The 19,693-nt window shown below is 44.7% G+C and overlaps 2 protein-coding genes, 1 long non-coding RNA gene and 1 pseudogene across 5 annotated transcripts in view; 3 read left to right on the forward strand and 1 right to left on the reverse strand.

Moving 5' to 3' along the window:
• LOC113633119 (uncharacterized) overlaps window positions 1–5,606 on the forward strand; it is a 31,772-nt gene extending 26,166 nt beyond the window's left edge. The window contains exon 3 of the long non-coding RNA XR_003438071.1: window positions 4,530–5,606. This is a non-coding gene — a long non-coding RNA (uncharacterized LOC113633119). The remainder of the gene's footprint in view (window positions 1–4,529) is intronic.
• PIGL (phosphatidylinositol glycan anchor biosynthesis class L) overlaps window positions 1–19,186 on the reverse strand; it is a 65,192-nt gene extending 46,006 nt beyond the window's left edge. The window contains exons 1-2 of one of the 3 annotated variants that reach the window (XM_027131135.1): window positions 18,104–18,852; window positions 6,278–6,377 (exon numbers count right to left, since the gene is read on the reverse strand). In XM_027131135.1, coding sequence (XP_026986936.1) covers window positions 6,278–6,377; window positions 18,104–18,341 — 338 coding nt within the window. In that variant the 5' untranslated portion in view covers window positions 18,342–18,852. Of the gene's footprint in view, window positions 1–6,277; window positions 6,378–18,103 lie in introns of all 3 variants that reach the window. The other 2 variants (XM_027131131.1, XM_027131134.1) reach the window with 2 other exon arrangements.
• On the forward strand, window positions 8,492–12,637 carry LOC113632757 (mitochondrial intermembrane space import and assembly protein 40 pseudogene; annotated as a pseudogene).
• A 115-nt stretch (window positions 19,187–19,301) lies between the features above and the next one.
• Window positions 19,302–19,693, forward strand: part of NCOR1 (nuclear receptor corepressor 1) — a 142,626-nt gene continuing 142,234 nt past the window's right edge. Inside the window, 1 exon segment of the mRNA XM_027131124.1 lies at window positions 19,302–19,446. The gene's annotated coding sequence lies outside the window, so the exon portion shown is untranslated.

Here is a 19,693-nt window from a genome sequence, read left to right on the forward strand (position 1 = left end):
TTCTTCCAAACCAAAGTACTCACTTAGGACTTTCCAGAAGGTTAAAAATAACTACGCAAGTCAGGGATCAAGACTGTTTCACTTAATTAAAAAGTGGAAACAGTCTCACTGAAGTCTCAGAAATTGGTTTGCTAATCACCATTTCTGGGTAAATGAAGAAAAAGTGAGGAAGGGGGTTGAGATGCTTCGGTATCATCTAAGTTCTCGAGACCACACGTTTACGTGCTGCCACAGGAAGAAAGCTTCGGGTATAAGCGGAGTCATTCATTTATTCAACAAACATGAACTGAGCAACTACTGTGTGTCAAGGGTTAAGACCGAGGTTGCAGATACAGGAATAAAAGATATAGAGGGGCTTATGGCGCAGATTAAAAAATTAGTGTATGTGCTAGGATAGAACGGGACAATGAGAATGTAACCAAAGTGCCTAAGAAAATCTGGGATGGTGCTGCAGAGTCTAAGGTAATCTTGAGCTGGGGTTTGAGGGATGAAGAGGTGTTTGCTAGAGGGCCAGGGTGTGGGGTGCTGGGAAGAGAGGAAGCGTGTGGAAGAGGGCCAGGCACATGCATGGGTGTGGACGCAGAGGAAAGCGTGGTGTGTTTGCGGCCCAGCTTACATACGAGGACACAGGTTGGGGCGCTGGGAGTCCTCCCTGTTTTAATTGTGGGAATAGCTGTGACGTGGCATCGCAGGTGCAGGACGATGGGAGCATGGATCAGACCACGATCAGCTCTGAGACCCCATAAGTTTTGCCCAACAGTTGGTCATTGGGCCCGGAAGCATTTTAATGGGCCTGGGTTATAACCGGAGGGTCTGCGGGGGTCAGGCCCCCCGCATTTCCAGCCAGAGCCCTTTGGAGCAGCTTATCTGACCCTGTGCCCGCTCATCCTCCAGAATGAGGCCCATGAGACAAGCACAGTGTTTATAAAAAGGCTTAAAAGCATTATTATCTTTTCAAGGAATTCTATTCTATGTTTTGAACTTATCAAACGAAATATTATCAAAACGTACGGAGAATTATTTCTAATTTAGCCTTCACTTGTAGGGCTAGAAGCTGAGTACAGAGGGAAGAATGTTTTATTACTTAGGTGGAGTAGTCTTTAAAAAATATAATACATCAGTATAACCGTTTCCTTGTGCTTCACTTTATTGCGCTTCAGAGATGCTGCATTTTTTTTATAAATGGAAGGTTTGTGGCAACCGTGTGAGAGCAAGTCTATTGGTGCCACTTTTCCAACAGCATTTGCGCTCTTCATGTCTCTGTGTCACATTTCAGTAATTCTTGTAACATTTCAAGCTTTTTCATTACTATCATCATATTTGTTATGGTGATCTATGATCAATGATCTTTGATGTTATTATTACAACTCGCTGAAGGCTCAGATCATATCTATTTTTTAATTAAGCTATGTATGTTGTCTTTTTAGACATAATGCTACTGCATACTTAATACGCTATAATGTCGACGTAACTTTTATATGCACTGGGAAACCAAAACGTTCCTGTGACTTGCTTTATTGTGATATTCGCTTTATTGAAGTGGGCTGGACCCCAACCTGTGATATGTCTGAGGTCTGCTTGTACTTTTTTTTTTTTACATCTTTATTGGAGTATAATTGCTTTACAGTGTTGTGTTAGTTTCTGCTGTACAACCAAGTGAATCAGCCATATGTATACATATATCCATCCCCATATCCCCTCCCTCTTGAGCCTCCCTCCCACCCTCTCTATCCCAGTCCTCTATGTCATCACAAAGCACCGAGCTGATCTCCCTGTGCTATGCGGCTGCTTCCCACTAGCTATCTATTTTACATTTGGTAGTGTATATATGCCCATGCCACTCTCTCACTTCGTCCCAGCCTACCCTTCCCCACCGTGTCCTCAAGTCCGTTCTCTACATCTGCATCTTTATTCCTGCCCTGCCACTAGGTTCATCAGTACCATTTTTTTTTTAGATTCCATATATGTGTGTTTCTGCTTGTACTTTAAAAAGTAATATAGGCGGGCTTCCCTGGTGGCATGGTGGTTGAGAGTCCGCCTGCCGATGCAGGGGACACGGGTTCATGTCCCGGTCCGGGAAGATCCACATGCCGCGGAGCGGCTGGGCCCGTGAGCCATGGCCGCTGAGCCTGCGCGCCCGGAGCCTGTGCTCCGCAATGGGAGAGGCCACGACAGTGAAAGGCCCGCGTACCGCAAAAAAAAAAAAAGTAATATAGGCTTCCTGAAAAAGCAAAAGCGAAATAAAACTGTACAGAATTCCGTGGAATTAAGAAGTGCAAGTGTCCTTCCCTGGTCCAGTTAAGTAGCAGCTACTATTAACGAGTCTGGTATATGTTCTTTTAGAAATTATCTATGTGTACAGAAAAGTGTGTTTACTTTTTGTTTTGTTTTGAAATGTAAATGAAATAATTCTATGGACTCTTCCTAATATATTAAGAAGCACAAAAGCAACAAATGAATACTAAATCTGTGGGTTGCATTTCCCAATCACATTCAATTCCCAAGTACCCTGGAGAGGGTCTCTAAGCCCCTTCTAGGCCTGAACCTTGGCACAGTGAACGTTTCTGCAAACTCAGCAGTGGTGACGGTCAGGCCAACACCTACGACCCGGCTCCTGGACCTTGAACTGTTCTCTTTCTTCAGCATCTAGCACAGCGCCTTTCCCAGTCCAGGCACTTAATATGCATCTGTTAGTAACATGCAGTTAAATATCATATGGTTCATTAAATCAGCAGAACCCACAGATATTAAGGAACTAGGTACAATCACCCGAAGTATCCATTTGGTTGTCTGATTACCGAGATGCCTTCTCATCTTGAGACCTGAGCTTTTTTCCCTCTTTAAGGCGTTGGATAAGGGTTTACTTTAGAAAAATTGTATTTATTTATTTGGTCACATAGGCTCTTAGTTGCAGCACGTGGGCTCCTTAGTTGTGTCATGCAAACTCTTAATTGTGGCATGCAGGTGGGATCTGGTTCCCTGACCAGGGATCAAACCCGGGCCCGCTGCATTGGGGGCGCGGAGTCTTATCCACTGCACCACCAGTGAAGTCCCTGGATAAGGGTTTACCTGACTGAGCTCCTCTGGCTAAACGTCTCCCTGAAACCCAGCTACGAAGTTCAGAACAATGGAAGACAGCAGACAACATCAACCAAATGTTCTCTTAAACACGCATTGGTCTTCCAAATACACTAACAAAGTGGTGACCTACTTTCTCGCAGAAAGTCAGGAATCAGTTCCGTCTTCCTTTCTGCTTTCGAGTCCTAGCACTGACTGCCATTTGTTAAATGTCTTAAGCTTTAGTTTCTTCGTGTGAAACTGAAAAAGGATAATAAAGACCTATCTTTCTACAGTTAGTGGAAGAATTAAATGAGATGACCTTTGTGAAATTGTGAGTCCCTTCATGGAGTTGACAAAGCACGGTGACCACAGAGCCTCAGCTGGAACGCCAGCTCTACCACATATTAGCTGGATGACCCCGGGCCAATGACTCAACCTCTCACTAGGCCTGTTTCTTATCTATAACGTGGAAGAAGTAATTGGATTATTTTGAAGGTTTTAAGATCACGTATTTAGTATGGTCTTTGGCACTGACAATAACAGTTTAATATACATTTACCATTATTATTCCGAGTGTAGGTCTTTTTCTTTTTCTCTTTCTCCCCTTCGTTCTTCTCTTTGACCCATCTAAATAACCCAAAGCAAGATTCCAAAGCTCTGCTTTTTCTGGGTTAGGAAATGAGAAGCTGAAAGACTAAAAGTTGCATGTTGCTAGGGACTGAATTGTGTCCTCCCACAATTTGTGTGTTGAAGCCCTAATCCACAATGTGACTGTATTTGGAGACGGGGTCTTTAGGAGGTAATTAAGGTTAAGTGAGGTCATAATGGTGGGACCCTAACCCTATAAGACTGGTGGTCTTATAAGAAGAGGAAGAGAGAAACTTCTCTCTCCCTGCTACATGTGAGCAGTGAGGAGACGGCCATCCGCACACCAAGAAGCAAACTCTCTCCAGAAATCGACCCTGCTGCACCTTGATCTTATACTTCCAGCCACCAGAACTGTGAGAAAAAAATACATTTCTGGGGACTTTCCTGGTGGCGCAGTGGTTAAGACTGCGCTCCCAATGCAGGGGTCCCGGGCTTGATTCCTGGTCAGGGAACTAGATTCTGCGTGCATGCCGCAACTAAGAGTTTGCATGCTACAACTAAGGAGCCCGCCTGCTGCAACTAAGGAGCCCACATGCCACAACTAAGACCCAGTGCCACCAAATAAATAAATATTAAAAAGAAAAACTTCTGTTGTTTAAGCCACCCAGTCTCTGGTATTTTGCCATGGCAGCCTGAGCAGACTAAGATACCTGGTTCCCTTGAATCTTCAAACTGGCTTCTTGAAGTATTTATTTTTAACAAGTTTACTGACCCCCTCCTGTAGCATCTTCAAAGTAGGGGATATTGCTGAAGCTGCATGATCTTCGGGATATGTAAAAATTGTAATAAATTAAGCCAGAGTCTTCGTTTCTTATCAAAAGGATGCATGAGCCAACATGAAGAGGCCAAAGAGGAGACAACTGGAGTATCAAAGAACACAGTGACTTAAACTGAAAATCCGAACACGTGAACACAGAAGTTCCTAATGAAATAAAGCAGTGGCCTCCCCATCCAAGAAACAAACAAACAAACAATGGGTTACCATCGGAGGTATGTAAGGGATCAACTCCTATTCTGAAAACGGCGATCAAAGGGAAAGAATTAAGCATTTAGCCTGTCTTTTGGGATCAAAGTACCTATCAGGATAACTAAATAGCCCCAGTTGATAAAGTTCTGCTTTATAGAAGAATATATAGCTAATACATTTGGAACGCAGGAGACATTTAGAAAGTCACCGTTTTGCAACTTCTAGTTAATTAAGGACTCGTGAAAGCACCGCGTGAAAGGCTGATGTGAACTTTACAGTGAACGGGGCGGCCATTGCCACGTGATCTCACTAAGAGTGAGGTACACAGTACGTGTGACAGACAGTCACATGCGTGACTAAAAGTGAGACAGATAGTACATGTCCTGAAATGACGGAACAGGGAGTACACAGTGCAGCTTCCTGCCCCTGAAAGTTAGCGTTCATTTCCAGTTTGCAAGAAATATGGAGGATAGAGGAACTACTTACGTAAAACCACGAGGGAGCAGACAGACAAACCCTTCTGTACGACAACTGACTCAGGTTTTCAACAATCAGTGCAAGGTCGGGGCGGGGAGGGACACGCAGAATATCAACCAGGTATAATGTGTGCACTCTGTCTACATCCTGATTTGAACAAACCAACTGTGAAAAGACATTCATTTTTGAGCTACTTGGAGTAGCTCAAAATGGACTGGGTATTGGAGACATCAAGGAATTGCTGTTACTATTAATTTTGTTAGATGGATAATAATGACATTGTGGCTGCATGAAAAAAAGTCTATCTTCTTAAGAGATGTATCCCGAAGTACGTAGGGATAGAATAACCTGATGGTTGGGTTTTCTTTTTAAAATACTTCACACACAGGAGGGATAAATTGGGAGACTGGGATTGACACATACACACTACTATATATAAAACAGATAACTAATAAGGACCTACTGTAGAGCACGGGAAGTCTACTCAATACTCTGTAATGGCCTATACAGGAAAAGAATCTAAACAAGAGTGGATACATGTATATGTATAACTGAGTCACTTTGCTGTACACCTGAAACTAACACAACAGAGTAAATCAACTCTACTCCAATAAAATTTTTTAAAAAATATATAACAGCTAAGTTACAACTGCAAAAAAACCACAACTTCACACACAACAGATGTTATGTGGGGTTAGATGAAGTACGTATGGCAAAGGCTTGACAATCACTGGTCTCAGATTACAGGCATGTAGGGTTCGTAATACTGTTCTTTACACTTTTGACTCTTTTTTTTTGGCTGCGGCATATGGGATCTTAGTTCCCTGACCAGGGATCGAACCTGTGGCCGCTGCAATGGAAGCGCAGAGTCTTAACTTCCCTGAAATTTTTTATAATAATTTTTTTTAAAGATTCAAGAGAAGCAGCTATCTTAAGACAAAATCTGAACAGAAGTTGAAAAAATTCACTTGCACTACACTGTCACTTAAAAACAAACGTGAAACTATTTTCTGTAGACTTCTCAAGTAAGATGTTCTTATCCACCCACGTTATGTTTGTGTCTTTTCAGTGTACCACTGCATTTTTATTGCCAATGAATTTCCACTTGTTAAAAGATAAGTTTACCTGTTGTCAATAATCATTACGTTGGAGGGTGGAATCCCCAAAACATCACAGCTCTGCAAAAGTTCCTTCTTACGAGTCTCCCCTTGATTGTAGTAATTTCCTGAGGATAACAAATACACAGTTGTCGATTTCTTTATCAGTGGAGATCTATCGGTTCACTCATTCTTATCTCATCTTGTTCCCTATAGGATTTAAGCTACCTGAAAATTTTGTGGTGGTGATAAAAAGTTGAAGAAGACACAACGCTAGGGTTACTATCAGACACTCCTGTGAGAAGCCGTCTTTAGAATCACCTTTGAATTCTTCCCCATCTCTGTGTCTCTCCCTGTGTCTGTCCATCTGCCTGCCTGCCTATGTACCTTTCAGCCCCAAGCTACAGGCTTTGAGCACCTGCTTTGCAGTTAAACAGATTTAGGACTGACCCTTCTGTAACCACTCAGAACAAGTCAGGTATCTGGACACACTATTTGTTTGGGCCCCTTATTATTTAATCTTATTTATTTTTTAAATTATAGTTGATTTACAATGTTGTGTTAATTTCTGCTGTAGAGCAAAGTGACTCAGTTATACACATATATACATTCTTTTTAAAATATTCTTTTCTATTAAGGTTTATCACAGGATATTGAATACAGTTCCCTGTGCTATACAGTAGGACCTTGTTGTTTATCCATCCTACATATAATAGCTTGCATCTGCTTATCCCAAACTCCCTCCCCCACTCCCCTTCCCCTTGGCAACCACAAGTCTGTTCTCTTATGTCTGTGAGTCTGTTTCTGTTTTGTAGATAGAGTCATTTGTGCCATATTTTAGATTCCCTGTATAAGTGATATCATATGGTATTTGTTTCTCTTTCTGACTCACTTCACTTAGTATGATAATCTCTAGTTGCATCCATGTTGCTGCAAATGGCATTATTTCATTCTTTTTTATGGCTGAGTAGTATTCCGTAGTATATATAAACCACACTGTCTTTATCCATTCATCTGTCGATGGACATTTAGGTTGTTTCCATGTCTTGGCTATTGTGAACAGTGCTGCTGTGAACATAGGGGTGCATGTATCTTCTTGAATTATAGTTTTGTCCTGGTATATGTCGTTTGGTCCCCTGTAAATTGATAGTCTTCAAATATCTGTTAAGCACTTATTTAAAGAGGCTGCTACTCCTGAGTGTTACAGGAAAATAGCCTCCTTCAGAGTTTAGTAACCAGCTCTCCCAGCATGTCCCCGGGGATCTGGACCACATCAGCATCCCAGATAGCTTGCGAAGTCTTTATTTTCCCAACACAGACACTATACTTCCCAAGAATGGTTCTGTTAAGTAACGGCTCTGTATCCTTACAAATAACATACGGTGACGTTTTGGTATCACTTAAATTGCCCTTATGAGCAATTGTCTAGCTACTGGCCCCCTTAATTCAACCCTCCAGCAGATAACTGCATGTGTGCTTTGTGCTAGTTACTTAACTCTCCTGAGCCACGGTTCCTGTACCTGTGCAGTGGGGATGATGGACGTCTGTCTCCAAAGGCTTTCCTAAGGATTATATGATGAGACACATCTACCTAGTCAGGTGCTCAGTGTTTCTCTTCTCTTCCCTTGACTGCTTTCTCTTTCCCTTCCCCCTCCTCCTCTCCTTTCTTCCTGAATTATAATTCTCCCTCATCCAGATCAAATGCCATTCCCTCTGGGAAGCCTTCTGCTCTTTTCCCCGGCAAGCAGTCATTTCCAGTATTCTGCTCAGAAATGTGAACTTTCCTCCGTGATCTGATTATTAATGCCTAAATGTCACTGACCTGAAAAGCCACTCTGTATCATCCTGGTGTCAGCACACTGCAGGCACTCCAGAGGCCCCGAGCAGAGAGTGGCTCTGCTTACTGTTCCAGAAAACTCAGAAAGGAACTCCCAAGTGAAACCTTTCAACTTTGGCAGGGGTTACTCTAGGGCTAGTTTTGAACTGTTTGAACCCAGATAGGAGACAGTCATTACATTGTATCTGATAAAAGGACTAACCCCCAAAAGACTCCAGAAAATAGCTTAATTTTGTACTGTTCTCATCACAGATTTTTGAGTCAAATAGAAATTGTCAATTTTTGTGATGGTCATTATATTTTAGGTTCCCCTCTCCCATTTTATCTCAAGGTTACTTACCTTCAGTGATAAGTAAATAGTCTAACGTACACTAGTGATGGGCTTCCTAACCTCAGAGGCCGAGCATGTTAGACTCTGGTTACAGTTGTGAGAAACAGCTTAGAAGTGAGGCCAAGGTGTTTTTGGACCTGGTTTTATTGCTTTGTGTTTGAACTGAGGAACTTAGAACAAGTTAGGGAGTTGAAGTCAGAGAGCATTTTCAACATTTTCATTCACTCTGGTGAACGTGTAAGCACTTCAGTGGAGTAAGTGTCTGGGACCCTCCAGCAGCTCCTGACTGGCATTCTCTAGAACAGTGTCCCCTGGGTGCATGTGGGGTGCACAGGACCATCTGCTGGGGTGGAGGAAAGGTTTTGGAACTTCTCCTCCTAATTTGTTTACCTTGTCCTTTATACATGTCAACTTTCATTGTTTTAGACTGTACACATTAATTCAGTGGTCTAGCTACTTAATATAATTATAAATAAATATACATATAATGGGAGTATATGTTCAAAAGCTTTTACCAATAGGAAAATGTGACCCAAAAAAAGCTTGGAGATCATTATTCTAGAAGGCAGAAAACAAATGGGATTAATGTAGATTTATTTATATAGAACTACATTGTGTGTGTGTGTGTGTGTGTGTGTGTGTGTGTATGTGTAACTAATACTTAGTAATAACTAGCAAACATAATGACATTTAATAGAAATTAAATTCACTTTGTAAAAGACCCACATTTACACAGCACAATGTATAAAGGTAGACATTTGTTTTACCTTAAAAATTCATTTGTTTATTCTAAATAGGTAAAAAGACTTACATGGTTAAAAATACAAAGAAACAAGACCGTATAGATATTTTTTAAAAAGCCCCTCTCCCACTCCTCTAGTTACCCATTTTCCTACCCTGGAAGTTTTAATTTGTTAGAATGAGAAGTGGTTTGAGACTCAAGGCATCGTGGACCCAATACCTGGCCTTCCACTAACTTTGTGAACCTGAAGAGATTCTTTAAGTTCCTGGGTTTCAGGAATGCTAGCAAGGGTTTTCCTTGAACATGACTAAGCTAATTCTAAAATGTACTGGGAAGAAAAAAAGGTCCACATTTCCTCAACTATAAAATGGGGGAGTTTAGGTTCTCTACCACTTAGGGTCTACCCAGGAAAACAGAAACCATATCAAATATTTACATCAGTAAGAATTTAATAAAAAGAATTTGAAACGTAGCTGATGGAGGAATTGAGGGCCAAAGAGGGAAGAGTGAGAGACCTAGAGTGTAGGGATGGAGGAAGTAACTACCAGCCCTAGGCTGGAGAGGTAAGAGGAGGCAATATCACTCAAGCCCAAACCGGGTTCCCCAGGAGCTGAAACCCAAAGAGCTGGCCACCTTCCGTTAGAAGGTGTCCACAGAGCCCAGCTGGAGAACTCACGATGTGCGTATGTGTGTGTGTGTATACACACACACAGGGGAAGGATCATGCCCCTCTGATGAGCAATTTGAAAGATGGAAGCAGCAAGAGGAGAGGGGCCCAAGAGGCTGGATTTGCGAGGATCTCTCTCTCGAGCTGAAGACAGACGGATAAATCCTGTCTAAGCCGAGTGAACAGGCATGGGGGCTCTAGACCACTCACCCGTTTGGTTCATCGAATACCAAGACTCTCCTAGACTCGGCCAAGGGTTTGTGACCGCGCGGGGCGCCAGTGGGGACTCTCAGAAAGAAATAGGAAAGAGGAGGAAAAGGGGGCAGGGCCTGGGTTGGTGGCATACTGGGGAGTGCCCTCCATGTGCGGGCCATGTCATAAACAGTTTGATAACATTTTTTTCTATCCTTTTAGTCCTCTGGCTTTCTCGCCCAGCTTTCGATATTTTCGAGATATAGATACACAGATACATATATTTTTTACAAAATAGGGCCAGAGATATGTAACCTTTGAGTCCTGTTCTGAAGTTTCTATCACTCTCTTAAACATAATTCATATTTATCTTGTTTATTTTATTTTTTTGGCTGTGCCACGCGGCAAAAAAACCTTAGTTCCCCAACCAGGATCTTAGTTCCCCAACCAGGGATCAAACCTGTGCGCCTTGCAGTGGAAGTGCAGAGTCCTAACCACTGGATCGCCAGGGAAGTTCCCCTAATTCATATTTTAAATATTACTAATTTATCCCATTCTTAATAAGATGCAGTCAATCTTAAGATCATATATTTTTAGAAATCCCAAATGTATTGAGTTAGAAAGAAAAGAGTAAAATAGATGAGACTAACACTTTTGAGCCTGGATCTAAATTTATGTCAATAAGGAAAATTCTGAATAATTATTCATGATTAAAAAGCAACAGTGAGGGACATCCCTGGTGGCACAGTGGTTAGGAATCCACCTGCCAATGCAGGGGACACAGGTTCAAGCCCTGGTCTGGGAAGATCCCACATGCCTAGGAGCAACTAAGCCCGTGCACCACAACTACCGAGCCTGCGCTCTAGAGCCCGTGAGCCACAACTACTGAGCCCGCGTGCCACAACTACTGAAGCCCACACGCCTAGAGCCCGTGCTCTGCAACAAGAGAAGCCCGCGCACTGTAATGAAGAGTAGCCCCCACTTGCTGCAATTAGAGAAAGCCCGCGCGCAGCAACGAAGACCTAGCGCACCAAAAACGACAAAAAAAACAAAAAACAAATCGGGGGAAAAAAAAGCAATAGTGAAAATAACCTTGTAAGTTCTGTTTTAGGAAATATGGTGAGTCAGATGTCTGGAGAAACCCCCATAGAATACCTGAACATGTGAAATAAAAGGCAAGCATGTTTTAGAATGTATGGCTGAGCTGGCAGGAAAGTAAGGGCTGTCTTTGGAGGTCATAAACAGTAGGTAAGCACAAATCCAGATAGGTAGGGTGCAGCTGAAGCCAGGTCAGCTGGTGGCCTGAAGTTGGGCCAGGAGATAAAACTTGGGCACGAATAAGGAAACCTCCACACAAAGATAGGACCCTCAGAAGGCAATACCTGCAGTGGGTGAACTAGGGGAAAAACCACCCGAAACAGAGATGGTGGGGCTACTTCTGTGTCTTATACTTGTTTCTAGTGGAAGGGAAAATAAGAAAAATGTCACCCCCTGAGAACTGTCAACGACACACTCGCCTTCACTTGGTGTGGCACACTGTAGTTTCCAAATGTAGCCACTGCAATAATTCTAGTCCACATGCACTTCTAGAACCTTGCTGCTTCCTATCAAGAGGTGGTATTTCTCTCTTTGAACCTGGATGTGACTTGTGACGGCCTTGACACACAATGCAGTCAAAGTGATATACGTGCTTTCCAAGGCTAGGCCACAGCAGGCAAGGCGGCTCCCCTGAGGGCAGGCCCTCTCGCATACTTGCCCAGGAACCCCGTCACCAGGCTGTGAGTAAGCCCAGGCTACATGGATTGACCATATGTGGATGTTCTGGCCCACATCTCTAGCTAAGTCAGGTGATTCCAGTCTCCAGCCTTTGGGTATTCCAGCTGAGGTACTAACCATCATGGGGTAGAGACAACTGCTCTCTGTCTGAAACCATGAGAGATAAAGTGTTATGATTGTTTTAAGCCACTAAGCCTCGAGATAATTTGTTGCACACCATCAGGCAACTGATGTACTTGAGTTTGGACCCTGAATTTACACTACCTCTATGGACTGAAAAGTCTCAGTATAAAATTTTAATTTAGAGTGATCTAAGATGGGTAGTTCCCTTTGCTGCCTGGCTGAAGCAAACATAAACATGAAAATATTATCACAGGAGAGGTCACGGCGTGAGGCCACCGCCACGGTCGCCGTGAGGTCGGAGCACCGGGCTGCACCGTGGCCTACTGCCGGCAGGAAGGGAAGGATCGAATCATATCTGTGACCAAAGAAGACCATGAAACTCCAAGCAACGCGGACCTGGTGGCCGACGACCCCAATGATCCTTACGAGGAGCATGGACTGATCCTGCCCAACGGAGACATCAACTGGAACTGCCTGTGCCTGGGGGGCATGGCCAGCGGCCCGTGTGGGGAACAGTTCAAGGCGGCCTTTTCCTGCTTCCACTATAGCACAGAAGATGTCAAGGGGTCGGACTGTGTAGACCAGTTCCGGGCCATGCAGGAGTGCATGCAGAAGTACCCGGACCTCTATCCCCAGAAGGAGGAGAAGCCAGCGGATCGATTAGAGGAAACGGCTGTCTCTGAGGCTGCCACGACCAAAGAAGAGGAGGGGTCCAGCTAATGAGGGCCCTGGTCTCCAGCCTCCTTCAGAGAGGATGAACCTCTGCAAGAAAGTGTCTCTCCCTCTGTTGTTCTGTGCACTGTAATGTACAAAATAACTTATTGAGGTGATCAGGGGTCTTGGCCCCTTGACATGTACACTGAAACATGGGGTTGTATGTATGTGTGTCTTACATAACCTGTCAGCGAATGTAGCCGCCACTTTTGAATTCTCAGATTGTCCTGAATTTTGCCATTTTGAAATAATGTGCTGAATAATCTCAACAACCAAAAATCTTTATCTGGGAGTGTCTCTTGTGAGTGAGCTGATCTATTCTGATTCATTGTATCCCTTTTAGTAGATTTTATACCCGGTTGGAAAGTGAAATAGAAACAAACATCTTCCTTTAAAAATGCTGGAGGGGGGCCATTCCTTATAGAAGAGGCGGGATGATCAGACCTTGAGTATTGGACGAAGCACTCTGCTTCATTTCTGATATATTTTGGTTTCTAGTTTGCATTGAGCTCCACGTTTTCTACGTTTGGAAAACAGAGCTTTGGACCCTCTGCGTGACTCCCTCTGTAAGTGAAGAGAAAGGCTGTTTTTTTCTCTTCTTGTTATCCCAAAAGCCCTGCTTTGGGGTCTGTGTTCACACTGGCTCTGTCTCAGCCTGTTCAGATGCAATGTTCTTGAGAGGTGGGGACCTAATCATTACCAAAGTAGCACCTGAGAGGGGAAACGGTGTCAATTAAAAGGGAAACATGATTTTTACCAGAAAAAAAAAAAAATTATCACAAGTATGGTTCCATGAAACATGTGCTTACAATTAAAAAAAAATCACAAAACACACAGGGAAACAAGTCACTCAGAATGAGTTACTCAAAGAGCAGAGGCAGACACAAAGACTGCAGAAATTGGAATTATTAGAAGTAGATATGTGTTTAATATATTTAAAGAAATAAAAACGTCAAACTATGAGGAAGTAACAAGAGACTGTAATATTTGCAAAAGAAGCTCTGAATATGAGAAACAGATGAATGGACAAAATTACTCATCATCTCAATATATATGTAAGGCCTTTATTATAAATCTACTAAAGGACATTAAAAAAGGCCAATATAAATGAGGAGACGTACCATAAAATCATAGACAGAAAGGCTTCATATTGTAAACTTGTCGATTTTTCCCAATACTGATCAACAGAGTCAGTGAAATTCCAATAAAAACGCCAGCAAGGTTTTTCCTTGGGCATGCCCAAACTAGTTCTAAAATGTATCTGGGGACTTCCCTGATGGCACAGTGGTTAAGAATTCTCCTGCTGGGCTTCCCTGGTGGCGCAGTAGTTGAGAGTCCGCCTGCCGATGCAGGGGACACGGGTTCGTGCCCCGGTCCGGGAGGATCCCACATGCCGCGGAGCGGCTGGGCCCGTGAGCCATGGCCGCTGAGCCTGCGCGTCCGGAGCCTGTGCTTCGCAACGGGAGAGGCCATAACAGTGAGAGGCCCGCGTACGGCAAAAAAAAAAAAAAGAATTCTCCTGCCAATGTAGGGGACACAGGTTTGATCCCTGGTCGGGGAAGATCGCACATACTGCAGAGAAACTAAGCCCAGGCACCACAACTACTGAGGCTGCGTGCCACACTACTGAAGCCCGAGCGCCTAGAGCCCGTGCTCCGCAACAAGAGAAGCCACCAGAACGAGAAGCCCACGTACCGCAATTGGAGAAAGCCCGCACACAGCAAAATGAAGACCCAATGCAGCCAAAAATAAATAAATAAAAATAAATTTATAAAAAAAAATAAAATGTTTGGAAGAAGGTCAAAAATGGCAAACACACCCTGAGGAACAACAGATCAGAGGGCTGGCCCTACCAGATACAGTGTTGTAAAAGCTACAGAAGTTAATTGTTGTAAAAGCTACAGCATGATATTGGCACGGGGATGTCAAACTGACTGAAGGGACAGTATACAGATCAGAAATACACGGAGCTCTGACATATGAGAGGTGGCAGTGCAGTCAGGAGGGGAAAGGATGGCCTGAACTGGTTTTCCCGACTCCAGTCTTTCCCTCCAAACGTTCTCCATATGCCACCAGTATGAGCTTGCTAAAACACAGAACTGGCTGTGTTAATTCTCCAGCACATGCATTCTACAACACCCTACTACCTACTGTGGCTTCCTCTCATGTGTATATTAATAGGTACTTCAATGGTTACATAAATCGGAGAAATGCTGGACTGAACAAAATTAAATAGGAATTTTTTATAGCGAGACTTCTCCAAGATATTGATAGTCTAATAAGGACCGTGCACCTCTAAAGGGGGAATAGCACGTCCGGTTAATTTCCCTAAACTTGTCAGGTCAAGGTATTAACATTTTTTTTTTTTAATAGCAGCTTGAGGAACTGCTATTTTGTGGAACATACACTGGGAATCAAAATGGTTACTTCCTTAACTGATACAGCAGCAAGGCAATGTGTGTGGGTGCAATGGTTTAGAACAGGAAAGAGCCACTGGGTCCTGGCTCCTCTGTGTTCTAGCTCTTCACTTTGGTCAAGTTACCTAACCTCATGGTTCAGTTTCCACAGTTAAAAAATGAGAAAAACAAATTATATATACGTGTAATGCCTATCATAGGATTGCTGAGAGGATTAAATGAGCAACTAATAACAAAATACATTTTTTCCTGCTTCTCCCTACCCCTTAAAACTGGAGATGTAGTTAGAATGAGTTATTCAAATGAGTCCAGGACTTACTTATGCTTTTACTATTGCCCTGAATGGCTTGCCCCATTTCCTGTATACTTAAGTCCTATTTTTAAAGACTAGCTCAAAAGAAAAGCTCTTTGGAGAAGTTTCCTTAATCCAATTGATGCTTTTCCCCATTTTGAGTCCACAGTCTTTTTCTCTGTCAATTACAGCTTTCATTATGTTATATCACGTTATTAACTTCCTGTTTTTCAGGTTAGAATAAATCAGGAAGGTGGGTAATGTTTAGTCCGTACATTTTTTAAATGAGTTGGGTATTTTAAAAGTAATTTAAAAAATTACAAGAGAAAACAATTTAAACAGAAAGTTGGATTCAGAGGAAATAATGAAAGACAACAATGAAGATACTGAGTTTTAGTATGTGTCAAGGGCGTGGTGTTATATTTTTTACTTAAAAAAATTTTGATTTCTGGCCCCAACCTACTAAAAAATAAGGAGAAATTTATTAAAGAATCCTGTGTACCTATAATACTTTGTAAATAAAATCCAGGCATCTTGTAACAAATTTTGCTTATAATTTGATTCCCATAGTTGTAATATGAAACATAAATAAAATTAAAAGCAAACAAAAAATGAGGCCATTACTTGCATATATTTGCAGTTAATATCCTTAATAGCACAAACTGAGAAGAAAAGTGCTTAGATTGAAATTCTCAATATTTATGAAAAATGGTTTAATCTTACTGGTAACAAAAGATTTTGAAGGAAAAAAATGTTAGTCAAATCAAGAAATATTATACATAAAGAGATTATTTGTAATAGAGATAACCTGGGGGGGAAAAAACCCTAAATATATGTATAACAAGGGATGACTAACTAAATTAAGGTTTATCTGTATGAAACCATTTAAAAGCCTATATATCTAGTTCTTAAAACATAGGTAAATATTTAAAATATAAGTTTCAGAAGGACATGGTCCTCACCTAGCTTGTTTTCAGTTTTATTCCTAGGGCAGAGAATAAGTCCTGGCAGATAGACTTTTTCTTAATTAAAAACTTTTTTTATGAAGACTTTTTTTAAAAGAGCAGTTTTAGGTTCACAGCAAAATTGAGGGTAAGGTACAGAGAGTTTCCATATACTCCCTGCCCTCACACATGTACAGCCTCCCCCATTATCAGCATCTCCCACTAGATGGTACACTTGTTACAATCGATGAACCTACACTGACACATAATAATCACCCCAAGTCCATGGTTTACATTAGGGTTCACTCCTGGTCTTGTACATTCTATGGGTTTGGACAACTGTATAATGACATGCACCCACCATTATATTCTACCATACAGAGTATTTTCACTGCCCTAAGAATCCTCTCTGCTCTGTCTATACATCCTTCCTCTCATCCCAACCCCTGATCCCCACTGATCTTTTTACTGTCTCCATAGTTTTGCCTTTTCCAGATTGTCACATAGTTGGAATCACACAGTACAAAGCCTTTTCAGATTGGCTTCTATCACTTAGTAATACGCATTTAAAATTCTTCCTTTTCATGGCTTGATAGCTCATTTCTTTTTGCCTCTAATATTCCATTGTCTGGATGGACCACAGTTTATTTATCCACTCACCTACTGAAGGACATCTTGGTTGCTTCCAAGTTTTGTCAATTATGAATAAAGCTTCTATAAACATCTGTGTGCAGGTTTTTGTGTGAACATGTTTTCAGTTCCTCTGGGTAAATACCAAGGAGGGCTACTGCTGGATGGTTTGGTAAGAGTATGTTTAGGTTTGTAAGAGACTACCAAACTAACTGCCTTACAAAGTGGCTGAACCACTTTGCGTTCCCACCAACAATGAATGAGAGTACCTTGGTGCCACATCCTCACCAGCATTTGGTGTTGTCAGTGTTCCGGATTTTGGCCATTTTAATAGTAAGCAGTGCACAAAAATCTTTAATAAATATTTGAGAAATTAATGAAAAGGTAATATTCGGTGAAAAATATAGTCTTATAAAATGTGCTTACTGAGAAAAATCTGTATAGAAAAAGATCGGGTACGAAACAACCAAATGGGAAAAGAGGTCACTGGGCATTTGTTAAAAACAGCTTTATTGAGGTATGATTTTTACATACCATAAAATTCACCCATTATATATGTACACTTCAATTATTCCATTTATACAGCTGTGCAATTACCGCCATAACCCAGTATCATTGTCAATTTGTTTTCTCATTCCTTCTTTTCTGTATGGTAAAGAAGGACTTAATTCTTTGAAAAGCCCCAGTGAAAGCTGGGTGGAGTTGAACTCTAAAATTACCTATAAGATTATTTTCTAGTCTAATGAACTCTCTCTTCAATTTGATACATGCATCTTTCTAGCACAAAGTGGACTGAAGGGTTGATCAGGAATGACACAGCCCACATTCTGTTTGGTCGTTATTCTTGGCCCTCCTGGAAATGAAAAGGTTCCACAGGATACTGATCACAGTCGCAGTTCCCAACGCGGATGTAGGTACTGAATGGAAGCAAATGTGAGCTCCCGGATCCTGCTAGCGGAGAGCGGAGCTCGCACGCTGCCCACGCCTCCCAACGCACCTGGGAAGCCGGCCCTACAGCCCTCAGGCTGGGGCCACAGATTCTCGGTGAAGCGCCCGGATAAAGGACCTCCAGTGTATTCACCTGGTTCCCTCCGACAGAGACCCCTCCGGGAAGAAGTCAAGTGAGACAGGTTGGCGCCTAAATGCCTTCCCAGCCCCGGCTCCCCGCGCCCCGCCTACAGCTTCCTACCTGCGGAGAAGCAGAGCAGGGACACCTGGTGCTGCATGCGGACCAAGCCTAGAACGGTGGGAGCAAAGAACATGGCTTCATCGTCGGGGTGCGCGGTCACCAACAAAGTCCGGCTTCCGCCTCCCGGCAGGCCAGCTTGCTCCGGACTCTTCATTCGCTCCCAGGAGTCCCAAACCCAGAGGAAGCCCCATGTCAGGACCGCCGCCGCCACACACAGCAGCAGACCCACCACCTCCATGCCCTGAGGAGGCACTGCGCCTGCGCAGGAGGGGAGGCGGCCGCCGGGCCGGCTCCGGCGGGAGACCGGCGCTCGCGGAAACCGCGTTCCGAGTGGAAATACGTCCGGTTGCCCTGCTCCAACGGCCGGAGGCTTTAAGCGTCGGGCTGTGTGCTCTGACACGGACGCCTCCCAGCCCCTCTTCACGGGCTGCCGCTACTTTAAGCGGCCTTTACGAGCTCTCGTGCACGCTCCGTTTCAGGGCTGAGCCAACCCCCTTGCCGTCCGCACAGTACTTAAGGGGAAGCGTCTGAAAAGAACCTCCAGCATCTTCAGTGCGAGTTCCTCCTGTTTTTACGTCACCATTTTCTCACTCATTTCTTAAAACCCGGACTTTCTCGTAATTATCCGGGTGAACACCGACTTTGTTTCTCCTCCCTAATTCCGGGATGTGGAGTGGCGCCTTCTCTAAAGGAAAAGTATGCGGTGGCGAGGCCCGTCCGGTCAGTTCCCTGGGAGCGTGAGGCCGAGAGCGCACTTGGCGGGCGCGGGGGCCCGGGCTCCTCGGAGGGGCCGGAGGGAGGGCCGGCATCACGGGCGGGTCGGCCTCGCGCGGCCTTTCTGGCAGGCCCGCTGCGAACGCAGCCTGAGCCCGGGAAGCAGCTGCGCGGGTGGCCGCGCGCACCCCCCGGGCCCCCGCTTCCCTCCCGCCCTCAGCCCGGGCTCTCAGGCCCGGGGCGCGGCCTCGCGTCCTTCCCTTTCTCACGCCCGCGGGGAGTCCCGGGCGCGACGGCAGCACCCTGGGTCCGCCGCCGGGCCAAGGGGGTACGCCAGGGGCCCGGGAAGCTCGGCCAGCGGAGGGAGTCGGCCTCCTAGCCTCCGGAAGGAGGAGGAGCCGGAGCAGCCTCAGCCGCGGTCGCCGGGTCGGGGGGGTGGGGGGGCGGAGGAGAGGGGTTGAATCAAAATGGCGGCCGAGGTGGCGAAGCAGCAGCGGCGGCGGCGGCGGCGGCTGGAGTGAGCGCCCGGCTCGCCGCGCCGACCAGGGCCCGGGCAGGGCCGCGCGCGAGGCCGCGTCCTGCTCCTCAGGCCCGGGGCCGCGTCGGCCGCCGCGCTTCGTCCGCTCCCGGTGAGTAGGCCCGACGCCCGCAGTCCGGCCTCCGGGCCCCCGCTAGCCCGGGGCCGCCGAGGGCTCCGGGGCACCAGCCGCGGGGGAGGCTTTCCGGCCGGCGAGGGGCGTCGCGGGCCCGGCGGCTCGGGACCCGCCCAGCCGCCGGCCTCTTGCCCTCGGCGGCCGGGGCGAGCCGGGCGCGGCGGGGAGCGGGGCCGGGCGAGCGGGGGAGGCTTATGGAGTTTGGAGGAAGAATGGGTTGCGG

The sequence above is a fragment of the Aethalodelphis obliquidens genome, unplaced genomic scaffold, assembly GCF_003676395.1.
Source record: "Aethalodelphis obliquidens isolate GAN/ISIS:26980383/991018 unplaced genomic scaffold, ASM367639v1 scaffold38, whole genome shotgun sequence".
Classification (NCBI taxonomy): domain Eukaryota; kingdom Metazoa; phylum Chordata; class Mammalia; order Artiodactyla; family Delphinidae; genus Aethalodelphis; species Aethalodelphis obliquidens.